The following is a 17,969-nucleotide window of genomic DNA, read 5'->3' on the forward strand; positions in this document are numbered from 1 at the left end:
ATGACTGGCTGGTTCCCTTTCAATTTAGAGGACTTATTGAAATAGACAAGACAAACATTAAAAAAAAATAGGAAAATGTTAAATCATAACAGCTGTTGTGGGCTCAGCCCCATCCTCAGTCGAAACCCCCAGGGTGTACATAGGCAGCTCCGACCACCGAGATGAAGCCACCATCCCCATGGGGAACTGGCTCCACACTCCATAAGATGCACGGGCCCCTGTTTAGCCTCCACCCCAAGCATGATGCATTGTCAGATGGTGTTGGGTCATAACTAAGGTTCTTCTGCCCAGGCTCTGTTTGCATTCATCCCCGTAACAATTCCCCCACCATGTGGCAAAGCCCTAGAGAATTCAGTACAGCTGTATATCCCTTTGGCAAGATTCTCTGTTCCATTCCAGAGGGAAATGGAATCATTTCTACAGAACCCTATGACATTTCTTTAAAACCCTGATATTTTCATCCCTATTAAGCTCTGCAGAACTTTTCCATGAAGGCCTGCAGCTCAAGAGAAACTTATCCAAGGTTCAAAGTTCCACACTCCCAGCTATCTTCGAGACACCACCGACTTCCTGAGGAAACTACAATCCATTGGGGATCTTCCTGAAAACACCATCCTGGCCACTATGGATGTAGAAACCTCTACACCAACATTCCACACAAAGATGGACTACAAGCCATCAGGAACAGTCACATAATGTCCCCGATAATGTCACAGCAAACCGGGTGGCTGAACTTTGTGACTTTGTCCTCACCCATAACTATTTCACGTTTGGGGACAAAGTATACCTTCAAATCAGCAGCACTGCTCTGGGTACCCGCATGGCCCCACAGTATGCCAACATTTTTATGGCTGACTTAGAGCAATGCTTCCTCAGCTCTCGTCTCCTAATGCCCCTATTCTACTTGCACTACTTTGATGATATCTTCATCATCTGGACCCATGGAAAAGAAGCCCTTGAGGAATTCCACCATGATTTCAACAACTTCCATCCCACCATCAACCTCAGCCTGGACCAGTCCACACAAGAGATCCACTTCCTGGACACTACAGTGCTAATAAGCGATGGTCACAAACACCAACCTATACAGGAAACCTACTGACCGCTATTCCTACCTACATGCCTCCAGCTTTCCTCTAGACCACACCACACAATCCGTTGTCTACAGCCAAGCTCTACGATACAACCGCATTTGTTCCAACCCCTCAGACAGAGACAAACACCTACAAGATCTCTATCAAGCATTCTTACAACTACAATACTCACCTGCTGAAGTGAAGAAACAGATTGACAGAGCCAGAAGAGTACCCAGAAGTTACCTGCTGCAGGACAGGCCCAACAAAGAAAATAACAGAACGCCACTAGCCATCACTTTCAGCCCTCAACTAAAACCTCTCCAACGCATCATCAAGGATCTACAACCTATCCTGAAGGATGACCCATCACTCACAGATCTTGGGAGAAGGCCAGTCCTTGCTTACAGACAGCCACCAACCTGAAGCAAATACTCACCAGCAACCACACACCACACAACAGAACCACTAACCCAGGAACCTATCCTTGCAACAAAGCCCATTGCCAACTCTGTCCACATATCTATTCAGAGGACACCATCATAGGGCCTAATCACATCAGAGGCTCGTTCACCTGCACATCTACCAATGCGATCTATGCCATCATGTGCCAGCAGTGTCCCTCTGCCATGTACATTGGTCAAACTGGACAGTCTCTACGTAAAAGACTAAATGGACACAAATCAGACGTCAAGAATTATAACATTCAAAAACCAGTTGGAGAACACTTCAATCTCCCTGGTCACTCAATTACAGACCTAAAAGTTGCAATTCTTCAACAAAAAAAAAATCTTCAAAAACAGACTCCAACGAGAGACTGCTGAACTGGAATTAATTTGCAAACTGGATACAATTAACTTAGGCTTGAATAGAGACTGGGAGTGGATGGGTCATTACAAAAAGTAAAACTATTCGCCACCCCACCAATGTTCCTCAGATGTTCTTGTCAACTGCTAGAAATGGCCCACCTTGATCATCACCACAAAAGGTCCCCCCCCGCCGCTGGTAATAGCTCACCTTTAGTGATCACTCTTGTTACAGTGTGTATGGTAACACCCATTGTTTCATGTTCTCTATGTATATAAATCTCCCCACTGTATTTTCCACTGAATGCATCCGATGAAGTGAGCTGTAGCTCACGAAAGCTTATGCTCAAATAAATTTGTTTGTCTCTAAGGAGCCAAAAGTACTCCTTTTCTTTTTGCGAATACGGACCAACATGGCCGCTACTCTGAAACATTACCACACGTGTTTCATATTCCCTCAAACCATAGATACCATGTTCTACAGTTAGCCACTTTGCCACCTGGTAAAAATGTAATTGCTAATTGTAGCTGATGCTGACTAACCTACATCCATGTTATGCTGATAATACTACCTGTCATACACATTCCAAGCAGTTAAGTACTGTATACAGATTATTAAGCATTACTACAGAATTTATATAGCCCAAAATTGGCCTTTACTTTTGTTATAATCTTGTACACTTATGCTACGTAGCCCATAACATCTTGCATTAGATGAAGTAAGCCTTGGCTTGAGTAGATAGGAAAACTGTCAGTCTCAGAGCATATGATTATTTCTTCATGGCAACAGGAAAGGAGTTACCCGTACAAACCTAGGTATCTTCATACCTCCTTCATACACACATGAAATGCATGTGTTCAGAACAAAGGTAAGGGTGCATCATGACCTGGAATGCATGGATTTAGAACAAAAGATAAAGGGGTACACCATGGTACCAGAAACAAACAAGGTAAGAAGCTGATCAGTTTAATCCAGTTTCAGGTGACATATACAGTCCCTTTTGCTGGGTAAACAAGTAGGGTATAAAGAGAACTAAAGAAGGTTAACATCACTGAATGGGCCTACTCTTTGCAGACTGGCAATATAGAATCGTTGTCCTGTACCACCTTATAAACCTGACTGACATTGAGTTGTTATGAAATATAGTCAGAAAGACCAAATAACCAGTGTAGTCAAGCAATTGACTATGCAATTGATCAAAAAACTGATTTAGGGCTTAAGTCTCTTGTTCCTATATGGGAGGTTCTTATGGTGCAGAAGTTCTCTCAAGGACTCCCTGCCCTCTTATTCATGATTGGCCAGAGCTGATCCTCTCCCATTCATGACTGCAGACATTATCTGCAGCGGGGATTTTCAAAGGAGCCTAAGGGAGTTGCACCCTTAACTTCCATAACAGTTCAATAGCAGCTGAACCCCTAATCCGTTAGGCCTTTTGAACATCGCACAACAACTGCCTTCATGGGAAAGTACAAGTAGGAAGTTATTTCGTGTGGGTGTGACCCTTGGCTACTCTGGTCTGCTAACATAGGGGACGGTAGGAGGGGATGTAATACTGACATCTGCCCACTGCAAATCAACTGAAACCATCACGCTAGGACCCGGACCAAGTTCTACCCCCAGCTCTACTATTACCTCATTGGGTGTCCTTGGCACCCATCGGACCTCATTCTCCCGATCTAGAAAAGGGGATAGTGGTACTTACCAGCCTTGGTGACCTAGTGCTAGGAACGTGCTACACAAGAGCTAATACATCATTTATATCGTCCTATCCTATCTGACTGCAGGGGTGTATGTAGTAGCATGCGTGTCTACAGAGCCCTTCGTTTGTGGACCTGAGGCCGCATTTCCAAACGCCAGCAGAGGTGACGTAGGAAAATATCACATCAATGTTACAGATGAGGAAATGTGACACACACAGTGACTTGCTTAAGGCCAAGCGGCTGCAGAACCAGAAGCAAAATCCAGAGTGCTCAACCTCCACTCTGAGCATGAATTCACTCTGTGGTTATTTTACAAATAAGCAGAGGAGGTTGGAGAAGAAATACAATCAAGTTGCAAACAAATTTTAGCTAGATCCTATGAAGTCCTGTTTCCAGAAACAGAGCAGACACATTACACTCTTATCATGTCTGCATCATTTATTCTCGGTGTTTGTGGCACAAAAGCAGACGTCCCTCCAGGTGTTTTAAAAGAATCACAAAGCAGTTCTCTCTCTGGAACCTCTGGGTATTTCATTATAGCCTGGAAAAGAATGAGATCACCTCAGTTCAGAATGTCACAACAGAGATGCAGCTGGGTGAAGACAAACTGCCCAATCTCACCTCCACCAGAGATAGGGGATCAAAAAGCTGACACCCCTACTGTTCCCGACGTAATTTGCAGAAGTACATGGGTCCAAAGTTGGCCGTGAGGTGGGGAAGGACAAGCTCCCCCAGCCTGCAGTCTGCAAAGAAAGAAAATGTGTCCTGGAAGAGTCTCCTGAAGTAGCTTAAGTCTTCAACGTGGACACTGATGTTGTATTGGGTTTCTGCTACCTCAACAGCTCTCTCAACGACGTACTCGTTCTGCAGCTGAGACAGGGAGCATGTGGAGTACACCACTTCCCCTCCTGGTCTGGCAGCGAGGAGTCCAGCGCTAGATGGGAGGGGAACAAAAAGAGGATTATGAGATGCAAAGGGGCAAGACCAGTGTGGAGGTAGGAAGAGAAAGAGAGGGTTCAAGTGTAGTCGTGTTAAGTTGTCAGAGACAGAGCAACTGTTGAACTAAGTCTTAGCCTAATATCGCAAGACCTGTAGAAGCAGGGCTCACGTCAGAAGTGAGTGGAAAAACAGCAGAACAGAGTCAGTGTGACCTAGCCTTGAGATAATGTTTAGAGAAGTGAAAGTGAGAAAATACTGGAATAGACAGGAAACAAAATAAATGCAGATGTTTTCAATTAATGCATGCCACAAAAGAGTATAAATACTTGTGTGATATTGCTTGTATTTTGAAGAACTACTGAGGCAGAGGTACTCTGTCCATTGTATTTCTTCCCTTGCAATTGCTTGAATAAAGCCGTCTCTGATTTCTTGTATCCAACCTAAAAGTGAAGGCTGCATTTCTTCCACACCCTGCTGTGACTGTGTGTGTCATTAGTACAGATTGTCTGCTGAAAGGGGAAGCCAACCTCCTGGCTAGTGAGAGATGGACAGGGCTTCTGGATGCCGCAGTCTAGATGGCTCCACGCTATCACTGCAGTTGCAGGAGAATTTAACACTGCAATGATAAGCACTTGTCCCACATTGAGGCAAATAGAAGCAAGATGGGTCATTCTGCTGGAAAGGAGACCATAAGCAGTTGACTAGGGTTCATTCAGCCACAAGCTCCAGGGACACAGAACAGGCTGAGAAAGAATGCAGAGGAAGAATGGTCTTGTGGTTAAGGGACTAGGTTGGGATTCTAAAGATTGGCTTCAATATTTGTTTTTTTGCTATAGAATCCCTGGATGCCCATTCTGTGCCTCAGTTTCCCACTTGTAAAACAGTGATGCTAAAGTTTCGTGTCTCACAGCGGTGTTGCGAGGATACAAGTTTATTAACATCTGTGAGTGCTCAGATACTGCAGTTACAGGAAACTACATGAATTCTCCAAACAAGGTATCATTCGACTCCAATCTCTCCCAGATAGACATGCCCCGAGGTATGGTTTTCTATGCTCAGCCCAGCAGCCAGTATAAGAACCTGAGTGGACAGACAGATCGCCTGCCTTAGGGTAGGGTCAAGCTCACTCACAGAAGCAGCTGCATCTGCAGCATCGGCAGCATCTGACGCTCCTTCAATCTCTTTCGACTGAAAATATTGTTGTTCTCTTCCATGACGGAGTGTCTATCAGTCGTGCACGGCACATCCACAAGCACCTGTGTAACAGAGGACTGGGATCTCAGCTCAGTTCTCCACCTGATTAAAGCTTAGAAATGTGTTCATAGTCCTTTTCCTTTGCCCAGTTCCTTCACTATCCCTGCACACATTCTGATCTAGTCAGCTGTGTAGATAGTGCCCATCACCCTAGTATCAGAGTCCAGGTACACACACTGGATTGTCATTGGTAGGTTGCTCATGAATCTGGGGGGATAAGCAGACTGGGAGCTAGATTTTAAAAGGGCTGATAATTTCATACTATCGCATTTGTAGCTGTCAGCTAAGAGAAGGGAAATTAAACAACAGGTTCTCTCTTGCAGATCAACAGTTAAGGAGAGAATTCCACCTTCTCCACCATTCCATAGCTGGATAAATAATCACCTTCCTCAGAAGCATCCAGCATTTTCCTCTACCAATGGCAGGAAACTAGGCTAGATAGATCTGCCTTTTCCATATTTTCAGTCACTTACCCTATTGTAAGTGTCCCCCTCCAGTTCCCCCCAATTCCTTCCATCCCAGGATGTGATGCGCACATCAGCGCTGATGTCTTTGGGAACATAGCTACAGAGAACTCTGCGCAGCCTGTTACCGCGGGAAGCAGAGATATCGTTGGCGGCCAGGTGCCCTGCCATGAGAGAGACAACAGAACACACACTGAGAAAGAACATGAAGAAAACTAACACACAGAGACAAACTGAAGTCCCAATTGCCCAGCCCCTATAATCACAGGAGAGTGGTCAGATGGGAAACACCCACCTGACATTAACGGATGGGCTTCTGCATAATACTCCATGCCAATATAACTTGGGGAGAGGAAGCAGAAAGTTAAATTGGGGTCCATAAGGAATCTATCACTTTAACCCTGTCATAGTGAGTAAAGATCATCCGTTAACCATCTAACCCCATCTATAGTCCGACGCTACATTTGTGGACAGGTGAAGGGTGGGATTAACCAACTTTACTTACGGCAACACCCTGTTTGCAGAAGAGCCAGTGTCTTGCCACCAGGTGCTGCACAGAGGTCAAGTACTAGGTCACCAGGCTGCACATTGAGAGCCAAGACAGGCAAGAGCGATGCTGCATCCAGCAGATAGTAGCCAAGGGTTCCTAAAGCGTCTGGTCTAGAAATCCCAAGAGATTATTAAAAACCAAGGTGTGTTAGGAAAAATCTAAAGAAAGATCAAGATACAGAGCTTGAAAAACTCAGGTTAATACACATGAATGCCACATTGCCAGAGATAGTTACCCAGCAGATATGTTTGCTGAAGGAACAGAACACACAATCCCAGAAAAATACAATGTTCCAGATGGAAAACACCAATTCGATGATGATCTAGTTTATCTCCAGACCACCAAAGAATGATTCCTCAAACTACATTGCTTAGTACTTTGTCTGCTTTAAATATCACTATATTGTACGTATTTTACAAAACCCTAATACGCTTCCTCACCTCACTCCAGCAAAACGTTTGTACAAGCGCCAGTAAAGCTGTGTAGAACCAGCAGCTGAGCCACAGAAGCAACATGTAGAAATTAAGTTCAATGCAGCTAAATACAATGCTATATGTGGTGAATTTGGGAGGGGAGGGAAGAAGGCGAATCGCTTTTATTTCTGTTACTCAAAAAGTCCCAACTCTGAAGACGATTCCTACAAGATAGCCTCCAACCCAGAGACTGAACATCCATTTTCAAGGAGGGGTTAGGGGAAAGAATTGTAAGAAAGTATACACATAGCACAACCGCCTCAAACTTTCCAAACAGTGTTACAAAACAGTTAATAAAATAAATAAATAATAATAAATAATAAATAAAACCTAGCTCTTATACAGCACTTTTCATCAGTAGATCTCAAAGTGCTTTACAAAGGAACACAGTACAATTATCTCTATTTTACAGATAGGGAAACTGAGGCACCAAGTGATTAAAGCGATTTCCCCATGCCCACCCAGCAAACCAGAGACAGATCCAGGAACAGAACCCAGATCTTCTGAGTTCCAGGCCACAATGCTTCCAAGCACCATACCTTGCAGGAGGAAACCGACTGACATCTCCTTTAGAGAATGTGTAACATTTGATGTTAGGGCTGATGGATGCAGAAAGCAATGATGGCGTCTGTGTTTGTTCTACAGACAACTGTTCACTGTGGGTTTCTTGGAGCACTGTTTCCTCACCCCTCACTCCTTCTACTTGTGAATCCCACTGCATGTGCCGAGCTTCTTTCTGAGATTCATAAACAAAATCCACAGCGTTTAGAAGTTCCAGCTCTTGGCTGACCCTGTTGGCGTCAGAGAAGTTGTTGACGAGGGCGCCATATTTCTGTTCTGAGAGGAGGCTGACACGGATTGAAGGCCACACGCTGCCAAACTGCACACTGTAGTTCATGTCGAAGTTCTGCAGAGCCAGTCGGATGGCCGAGATCTTGGGGGCAGTGCCAGCCTTCAGAGGAATTAAAACATTAGGCACGCGAAAGAACCAAGCACATTTATACCGTAACATTTCACTGCTTCCGTGACCGGGAATGATCAAGAGCGAGGCTCTGCTTTACCACAGTTACACTTGGCACTTCTGCAAGCACCTGTCCCAGGAGGAACTTTGAGTCCCAAACAATCCAGCCACAAAACAGCCCTATTAGGAGGCCGCTGTTTTGCCCATTGCCAGGATGGGGAAACTAAAGCAAAGACAAGCTGGGTAATTTGCACTCAGTCTGAGAATGGCAAGACTGGGTTTGCAGGGTGGGAAGGGAAGATGGCCTCACTTCAGCACTTTTTACAGCTCCATGAAAGCTGTGTGGAACCAGCAGTTGAGCCACAGAAGCAATATGTGGAAAGGAGGCCTTGGGACTGGTAGCAGTGGGGTGCTACTGGTAAGGAAGGGACTTCGGGGAGGGGGGGATTTATGGATGGGAAGGAGAATGAGAGGAATCAGCCATTAGGTGGGAGGATTCAGGTTTTGGGGGGTGGGGGTTTGGGCTGGTGGAATTAGCAGAGAGGTAGAGGAATGATTAAGGGGTAAAGGAATGATTTCAGGGGAGAGGATTTCAGGGGGATTAGTGGATGAAAGTAGAATGATTTTAGGGGTGTGACAGGGGGCTTGTGGAGGGAAGAGAATGATTTTGAGGGTGGGACAGGATTTGGGGGGATCAGTGAGAGGGATGGAGGGGGAGCAGAATGCTTTTTAGATGCAGAGTGGGTTAGTGGGGACAGGGGGAAGGGAAACATTTCAGGGGGTTAGTAGGGAGTGCAGGTGACGGATTTTGGGAAGTTAGTGGGATATGAGGGTCAGGAGGCTGGGCTCTGGTACTGGGTTGCCCAAGTTGAAGGGTGTGTGGGGAGAGTTTTGGCAAGGCATTAGCAGGGGGCTAGGGGTTAGTGGCGAGGAAAACATTTCAGGGGCAGGGGAGGATTTTGGGAGGTTACTGGGGTAAGGGAGGCAGGAGGATGGGTCAGTAGCTGGGCTCTGGTACTGGGCGGGCCGAGTCCCGGGGTGCAGGGGAAGAATTTTGGTGGGTGATCAGGGCAGGGGCACCTTTGGGGAGGGGACCAGTGGGGTGTGGGTGGAGAGGGAGAATTTGGGCAGATTAGTGGGGTTAGGGGAAGGAACCATGTCAGAGGCAGGGCAGGATTTCGGGGGTTAGTGGGGTCTGGGGGGCACAAAGCAGCCGAGGGGCTGAGTCAGCAGCTGGGCTCTGGTACTGGGCGGGCCGAGTCCCAGGGTGGGGGGAGAGAATTCCGCAGGGAGATTAGTGGCGGGGGGCAGCTTTTGGGGGGGGGCAGTGGGGTGATTATTCCGATGGGGCGGGGGAGGATGTCGTGGGGGGGGCGGGGGCAGCTTTTGGGGGGGCAGTGGGGTGACTATTCCGATGGGGCGGGGGAGGATGTCGTGGGGGGGGCGGGGGCAGCTTTTGGGGGGGCAGTGGGGTGACTATTCCGATGGGGCGGGGGAGGATGTCGTGGGGGGGGGGCGGGGCAGCTTTTGGGGGGGCAGTGGGGTGACTATTCCGATGGGGCGGGGGAGGATGTCGTGGGGGGGGCGGGGGCAGCTTTGGGGGGGCAGTGGGGTGACTATTCCGATGGGGCGGGGGAGGATGTCGTGGGGGGGGGGCGGGGGCAGCTTTTGGGGGGGCAGTGGGGTGACTATTCCGATGGGGCGGGGGAGGATGTCGTGGGGGGGGGCGGGGGCAGCTTTTGGGGGGGCAGTGGGGTGACTATTCCGATGGGGCGGGGGAGGATGTCGTGGGGGGGGGGCGGGGGCAGCTTTTGGGGGGGCAGTGGGGTGACTATTCCGATGGGGCGGGGAACGGGGGGCTCTGGAGGCGGGTGGCCGGTTCCTCCCAAGCCCGCTCACCCATTTCTCCTTGTACCGGTACCGGCGCGGGGGCAGCCCCAGGCCCGCCAGCCCCCCCGGCAGCAGCCGCCTCGCCGGGCCCCTGAGCGCCGCCATGGCGCGCGCCGCTGGGCCGGGGCCGGCCGGGAACTGGGGCCGCCGCTGCAGGTTCCGGCCTAGTTCCCCCCCGCCCCGTCAATTCCCGCCAGCCAGGGGGCGGGGCAGCCTGTGGCCCCTCCCCTCCAGAGCCCCCCCCAGCTCTGTGCTAGGGGACGCTCTAACCCCTCCAGAGCCCCCCACAGCTTGGGGGTCCCCACCCTCAGCCTTGTGCTAGGGGATCCACCATCCCTTCCAGAGCCCCCCAGTTTAAGGGTTCCTCCCTGGCTCTGTGCTAGAGGACTCCCCATCTCCTCAAATTAAGCACTGTAAGCCAACACAACACCCTATTTAGCTACAAAGCCAACAGCCAAGGAGCACCCCAGATAAAACAAGCCCTGGGGTTAGCCTAGCCCTGTGCAAAGACAACTAAGTTTGGGGAGGGTGTACGTAGGAGGTAAAGATGACCCCTTTATCCTGCACCTGGGCAGCGTGATTACATTCACAAGGCTTTGGGTGAGATAAGACTGCTTCAGAGAAAGGGTCAGCTTGTTAAAGTTTAGTCTCTAAAAAGCACCTGTTGATTCTGTTTTATAGGTAACCCTTCTATTTTCATTATCCTGTCTCACTAGCTCTTAAAATCTTGATTTTTAATAAGCTTACAATTGTTTTCACCATAAACACAACTCAGTACTGTGGTATTGTAAGAAGAGCTGATCCTGAGATGAATTATTCAACCTGGTGTGTACACTGTTCCCTTGGGCACAGCATACCTGGTGTTACTGGGAGCGATCAGTGGGTATGGGCTGAATGCGAAAGGCAGATCTTCACAGGGGCTTATAGTGCACCTGCTGTTAACCTGCAATGTAAAGATCTAGCATTGACCTGAGGAGAGTGCTTGGGTGACTGACACCCAGTTAAGCACAAGCAATCCTCCCTCTCACCGGAGAGATGGAAAGAAGGTGACTCTCAGTCTTGGGCACCCTGAGAAATATCACGGCATCTCAAAGCAATTTACAGTATGCTTCCCAACAGACCCAAGGGGTAACAAGCCCAAAAGGAGGATCTTCCAGCTCAGCAGAGGCAGATTGATAGGGAACCACCTAGGGCCAAGTTACACTTTCACTGATAGTGCTATGCCTGGTGTGTGCATACACCAATGAATTTGGTCTCCATAGATGACAAGCCAGCACACCTTTCATAAGCATAAAATTCACTATACCTGTAAACCTTGGTGCAGAGACAGCTGCTTAGAACACCTTGTGTGACAAGTTTCTACCGTCAAAAAACAGCCATCCAGTTTCCAGTCTTGCAATTTTTCAAAAGACTTTTTTTTTTAAAAGGCATATGATGATCAGCTCAGTCCTTCAGCAGAGTTTTGTGCACAGTATGTTTAATACTTCAAAGCACTTTATGAGCTAGATGTCATTCTCCTGTAGTATTCTGAAAATTACTGTGATATTTTAATTTCTGTGGCCCACAAAATATTTTCTTTAAACATGAAGCTCTCATACCCATGCCAGGGTTGTGAGATGGATGCTCCATTTAATTAATTGCTGATAGAGTTACAGAATACTACAGTAGCAAGTAAGTCTGCTGCCTTTAAATCCAAGAACTGTTATTTTACATGTTGTGCTTTGAAGCTCCAGGCAAGAGGGAAAAATATTTAAGTTACTTGTGAAGTGACACAATGCACTTGTGGCAGCATCAGTATGAAGAATTATTAGATACTAAAGATGCTCCCTTAAGTCTTAATTCAGCATAAGTCCCCTCTGTACTACGAAGAGCTACATTTTGAGTCAACGCTGTAGGTGACCCCACAAAACATGGGCCACTTGCAGAAATGACTAGCGGTTTTGGGTGTCCCACTTGAGACCTTAAAGCAGCCTGATTTTCCAAGAGTGCTGAGCACCAACTCTCAAACTCAGTCCCCATTAAGGTGTGTGAAGTGGGGCACCCAGAGTCACTAGAGGCATTTAATCAAGATGGGTGTATAATGTTTTAACCCTGCTTCCAAGCAGGGCTCTAGCAAAATTGTTGAACTGTAACTCCATTTGGGCTCTTTGAGGAGGACTTGCCTAACCACATCTGTGACTATATCACTTTGCCATCTTAGGACACACTGTACGACAAGATTGTAAAGTATACTGCAGAATATAAAAGACACCCACAGGCCCCAGCATTAGGAGCTGAGCCAGTAAGGGCCAGTTGCCAAGATTTTCCTCACAATGCACTTGATGGATGTGTATCAAGACAGCTTTGTAGAAGCCAATAAGGCCATGGTGCTAAGCAACAGTCACCATGGATTTGTCAAGAACAAATAGCATCAAATCAACATGATAGCTTTTGTTAGGGTAACAAGGCTTGTGGATGGGGGGAAGCGTAGATGTGGTATATCTTGAGTCTAGTAAAGCTTTTCACAGTGTCTCACGTGACCTTCTCATAAACAAACTAGGGAAATGCAAGCTAGATGGAGCTACTATAAGGTGGGTGCATAACTGGTTGGAAAATGTTCCCAGAGGGTAGTTATCAGTGGTTCACAGTCATGCTGGAAGGGTATAATGAGTTCTGGGTCCGATTCTGTTCAATATCTTCATCAATGATTTAGATAATAGCATAGAGTACACTTATAAAGTTTGTGGATGACACCAAGCTGGGAGGGGTTGCAAGTGCTTAGGAAGATGGGATTAAAATTCAAAATGATCTGGACAAACAGGAGAATTGGTCTGAAGTAAATAGGATGGAATTCAATAAGGACAAATGCAAAGTACTCCACTTAGGAAGGAACAATCAGTTGCACACATACAAAATGGGAAATGACTGCTTAGGAAAGAGTATTGAGGAAAGGGATCTGGGGATCATAGTGGATCACAAGCTAAATGAGTCAACAGTAACTCTGATGCAAAAAAAGCAAACATTCTGGGATGTATTAGCAGGAATATTGTAAGCAAAACATGAGAAGTAATTCTTCCGTTCTACTCCACGCTAATTAGGCCTCAACTGGAATATTGTGTCCAGTTCTGGGCGCCACATTTCAGGAAAGATGTGGATAAATTGGAAAAAGTCCAGAGAAGAGCAAATGATTAAAGGTCTAGAAAACATGATCTATGAAGGAAGATTGAAAAAAAATTGGGTTTGTTTAGTCTGGAAAAGAGAAGACAGAGGGGACATGATAACAGTTTTCAAATACATAAAAGGTTGTTACAAGGAGAAGGAAGAAAAATTGTTCTTCTTAACTGCTGAGGATAGGACAAGAAGCAAAGAGCTTAAATTGCAGCAAGGCAGGTTTAGGATAGACATTAGGAAAAACTTCCTAGCCGTCAGGGTGGTTAAGCACTGGAATAAATTGCCTGGGGAGGTTCTCTGTGACTGGAGATTTTTTTAAGAGCAGGTTAGACAAACACCTGTCAGGGGTGGTCTAGATAATACTTAGTCCTGCCATGAGTGCAGGGGACTGGACTAGATGACCTCTCGAGGTCCCTTCCAGTCATGATTCTTGTGAAAAAGCTGCTGTATCAATGTATTGGATATGCCTATCTGACATGATTGCTAACATGGTTTGAGTCTGCATACACCTTACTGTAATTCTAGCTGTAGGGTAGATACCAGGGAGGGTGTCTTAAAGTCAGAGGGGTGTTTAAAACAATGGGGACCTTTTGTATTGTACAAACATGATTCTACTCCTTTTCTTAAGCATAGCCTGGAGGTAGCACATCCGTCCCTTATAGAAAGGGCATAAATACCTTTGTGCCTTCCTTCCGATTAAGTTGAGATACTGGCAGATTTATGAGTAGTCCTGTCTAGTCTCCACATAACAGAAGAAAGAGGCCAAGAAATAATCTCTTCACAGTTCCAACAAGAACAAAGTTGTATCTGTGCTTGTCCTTGATCCTCATCCTGCTAGTAATGGTTATGCACAAGGGAATTTCTACAACAGGAGGACACCTCCCATCCCTACTGTCTAGTTATAAATATTAATTAACAGTCTTCATTACGTAGTCATAAAATGAAGCCATTTCCACAGGAACTTTGAATATGTTTAATATGGAAAACTACAGAGGATGGTTTTATTACAGCTGCATATTTTTCACGGAACATAGATGCAATGACACGTTGGCACCTGGATCACCGCAGCCCAGCCAGGAAGCTGTTCACTTATACTGTACATTCACAATAATGGGCAGCAAGCAGCGCTTGGAATCCAAAAAGAAACTGCACCGTGTTCCAGCTGAACGGTGGAGGCAGATGGTGGGACTTGCTCCAACATTTACTTCAGATTCTTAAAGAGTTTGTGAGCCACCTAAAAAGGCAAGGTGAAGAAAGCTTTCAGTAACCGACAGGTTCTCTCAACACAAAGGTCTTGAGAACTGAACAGACATCACATTCTCTCTCTCTCTCTCTCTCCTCACTTCCCTATCTTTATGTCCCTATCTTCTGTATCTCAGATTCATTAAAACAGCAGCAACATAATTAGAGGATTGATCACAGAGAAGTTTGTCTTCCTTGACTACCAATAATTTTCTAATTGTCTATATGGTCCCACCTTTGTCTTTCTTCAAACAAGCTTATGAAGGCTATAAAAGCGTACTTCAAACCAACTACTAGAGCCTGACAAAGTAGCAATATTGAATTCTTTTTTCAAGCCAAGTGTTCTTACAAACTCCAATATTTCAAATTAATCCACCTGCTTCAGAGATGAGTTGTATTTAGTAGTTGTACTACAGTGCATACTGATCAGCACAGGGCCCCCTAAAAAAAAAAAAAAAACCACTCCCTCTGAGTGTTCTTATCCCATATAGTGCATTAAATGTAATGGTTATAATGAGTCAGAATTTCAACACAAAAGCAGGAACAAATGAGTATTTAAGAGAAAAAAAAATCACCTCACAGGATCAAGGTTCAGAGTTCTTCAAAATTAAAAACAACACTGATTCAGTAGATGCTTGTTCTTATTCATTCACCCTGTACTGCAATCAAATAAAATATTTTAGAGCATCAGCAGCCTTATAGATGCAATCTGGGCTGATGGTCAGGGCACTGGACTGGGAAGTAGGAGACCTGGTTCTATTCCTGGCTCTGTCACTGGCTTGCTGGGTGACTTTCACCTCTGAGCCTCATCTGTAGAATGGGGATAACGATACTGATCTCCTTTGTAAAGTGCTTTGAGATCTACTGATGAAGAGTGTGACATAACAGCTACGTATTATAAATACAAGATACTGATTCAGCCACGTCTCATTAGAGATTGCAAACCAACACAAATGACTAGATATCAGCCCCTGTTGGACTTACACAGTGGTCCCTGGCATGCAAGAAGTCGAAAAGCTCTTCCGTACATTCCTCCTGCGTGTGGGACCTTGCAGACACTCGCGCGTCACACAGCTCCAGCTTCTCCCGTGCCTTCACACACTTCTCAGTCTGCTCACAGTGCTCCCTTACTGTGGTTAAAGGATCCTGAGGGTCAAGTTCAAAGATTGAGAACAAAAAGTCCAACAACACAGTTTGTAGAGTTACTTATTCTATGTGCTCAGATGCAAATCATATGCAAAGAATAGACTTTGAGAGTTCAGACAATAGTTCCAAACCAAATTCCATTGCACGCTAATAGGTAACGCTACACACGCACACCCAAGCCCGAAGCTGGGGGGGGGGGGGGGGAGAGGGCATGTCCTCAGCTGAATAAATTGCCCCTGCTCTGTACCTCTTCTAAAAAAAAGATGAGCAAAACACACCACAACCACAAGTATGTACCATTTGTGGTGCTAAAAGCCTCCATGGCTCTCAAAATGAAAGCATATCACGTATAAACTACACATTATATCCAGGGCCTGACACTCAGCAAGCCCATAGAAACACACCGATAAAAACCCCACACATTTGCACATGTACAAAGAAGCACTTATTTTGCATATACTACCAGGTATGCTTGAGCACATGGTAACCACGGTACAAAATTGTACACAAGTGTACACCTACAAGTTCACTGAAAACCAGATCTTTAGACATTAGTTCATTCTATTCCCTGTATACTGCACAGTAAATGAGACACCACAAGTGTTAATTTCATCAGCCCCTTCTTTAGAACAAGTTTGGTTAATTAAAGATAAAAAGCATAATTCACATCCATTATAAAACATTTATGCTTCTTGCAGTTTTTCCTTGGTGGAAAAGGTTTCTTAGCTTCAGTAGTTCTTACCACTAGCTCTGCCTCCTCCTCCTCCTCCTCTTCCTGGAAGAAAGAGATACCAGATAAAAGTCAGTTATATTATGCCATACAGAAAGCGTTTATGCCATTATACACACTTAAGAGTCTATTGAGTATAAAAGCTATTTCCAGAGTCACACGCAGGCTTTAGGAAATCTCTCTCAGCTTTATTTTATATGGCTTGATTAATTCCAGACACTGAACGAACGGCGGGTTATACAATTTATTTCTGATTTATACTCTGTTTTCACCTTAACAGCTCAATCTTTAAGCCAGTTCTTTCAGGAAGAGACTGTGCAAATTTGTCTGCCTAGATCCTTTAAGCATAAGACTCTCCCCTGCGCCATTAGAGAGCAGTTTTGTTTCGTACAAACGTTCCCACTCTTGCAGTTGAAACTGAATTGCTGAGCCCCCCGCCGCTCAGCGCGGTCTCGTTACTTCCGTGGGCTCCCCGAGCGTCTCCACTTGCTCTCTGCTGTCTTCGTGCACCAGCGCTTTGGTCCGAGTCTTACAGCGCCTAGCACCAGAGCTCCAGACCTGCTGCTAGGCGCCCCTGGAACCCGCCCCGCCCCAGGCAGCCCAGGAGTTGCGATGGCCCGGGGGCTGGGCACGGGAACAGCTGGGCGCCGAGCGGCTCCCCAGGCCCCTGCAGCGGGAGGCTCCGCAGCGCAAGCCCAGCCAGCCTCGCGGGGCTCCCGGCAGGTGAGGGGCCCACCCCGGAAGAGCAGGGTACGGGGGCCGGCAGGGGACACGGCTATGGGGGGGAGGGGGGAGAGAGGCTGTGGCGCGGGCCGGGTGCCCAGGGCGGGACGGGCAGGGTACGGGGGCCGGCAGGGGACACGGCTCTGGGGGAGAGAGGCTGTGGCGCGGGCCGGGTGCCCAGGGCGGGATGGGCAGGGTACGGGGGCCGGCAGGGGACACGGCTATGGGAGGGGAGGGGAGGGGCGGAGAGAGGCTGTGGCGCGGGCCGGGTGCCCAGGGCGGGATGGGCAGGGTACGGGGGCCGGCAGGGGACACGGGGGGAGAGAGGCTGTGGCGCGGGCCGGGGGCCCAGGGCGGGATGGGCAGGGGCCGGGGGCCGGCAGGGGACACGGGGGGAGAGAGGCTGTGGCGCGGGCCGGGTGCCCAGGGCGGGATGGGCAGGGTACGGGGGCCGGCAGGGGACACGGGGGGAGAGAGGCTGTGGCGCGGGCCGGGTGCCCAGGGCGGGACGGGCAGGGTACGGGGGCCGGCAGGGGACACGGCTATGGGAGGGGAGGGGAGGGGAGGGGAGGGGCGGAGAGAGGCTGTGGCGCGGGCCGGGTCCCGAGGGCGGGTACGGGACGAGCGGGGCCGGCGGGGGACAGGCCGCGGTGGGGTAGAGGCGGCCCCCGGTCGGGCTAGGCCCGCCTGACCTCGCCTCACCTCAGGTTCCCCGCTGCGGCCCTCCAGCATCTCCTCGTCCTGCAGCCCCATCGCCGCTCTGCTCCGGGCTCCCTCACAGGCGCAGAAGGACTCGCCAGGGTCACCCCCCGGAAACCCCGCCTCTCCGGTCCCCCTCTCACCCGGAAGCGGAAGCTAGGCCCACCT

General features: G+C 47.8%; 2 protein-coding genes across 3 annotated transcripts; both read right to left on the reverse strand.

Annotated features, from left to right (window-relative positions):
• Positions 1 to 4,000: 4,000 nt before the first annotated feature.
• On the reverse strand, positions 4,001 to 10,272 carry NSUN4 (NOP2/Sun RNA methyltransferase 4). 2 transcript variants are annotated; one of them, XM_038414787.2, is made up of 7 exons: positions 10,121 to 10,272; positions 7,800 to 8,212; positions 6,743 to 6,897; positions 6,247 to 6,401; positions 5,651 to 5,775; positions 4,202 to 4,514; positions 4,001 to 4,121 (listed from the first exon to the last, which is right to left on the reverse strand). In XM_038414787.2, the coding sequence occupies exons 1-6, from the start codon at positions 10,214 to 10,216 to the stop codon at positions 4,238 to 4,240; spliced, it is 1,221 nt and encodes a 406-aa protein (XP_038270715.1). In that variant the 5' UTR covers positions 10,217 to 10,272; the 3' UTR covers positions 4,001 to 4,121; positions 4,202 to 4,237. The 2 variants fall into 2 exon arrangements, with proteins under 2 accessions (XP_038270715.1, XP_043346709.1); XM_043490774.1 differs by having other exon boundaries at positions 4,001 to 4,514.
• A 3,948-nt stretch (positions 10,273 to 14,220) lies between these two features.
• LOC119859709 (cytochrome b-c1 complex subunit 6, mitochondrial) lies at positions 14,221 to 17,908 on the reverse strand. The gene is made up of 4 exons (XM_038412155.2): positions 17,805 to 17,908; positions 16,392 to 16,424; positions 15,488 to 15,649; positions 14,221 to 14,495 (listed from the first exon to the last, which is right to left on the reverse strand). The coding sequence occupies exons 1-4, from the start codon at positions 17,853 to 17,855 to the stop codon at positions 14,463 to 14,465; spliced, it is 279 nt and encodes a 92-aa protein (XP_038268083.1). The 5' UTR covers positions 17,856 to 17,908; the 3' UTR covers positions 14,221 to 14,462.
• Between the last annotated feature and the right edge of the window lie 61 nt (positions 17,909 to 17,969).

Source organism: Dermochelys coriacea, chromosome 8 (assembly GCF_009764565.3).
Source record: "Dermochelys coriacea isolate rDerCor1 chromosome 8, rDerCor1.pri.v4, whole genome shotgun sequence".
Taxonomy (NCBI): domain Eukaryota; kingdom Metazoa; phylum Chordata; order Testudines; family Dermochelyidae; genus Dermochelys; species Dermochelys coriacea.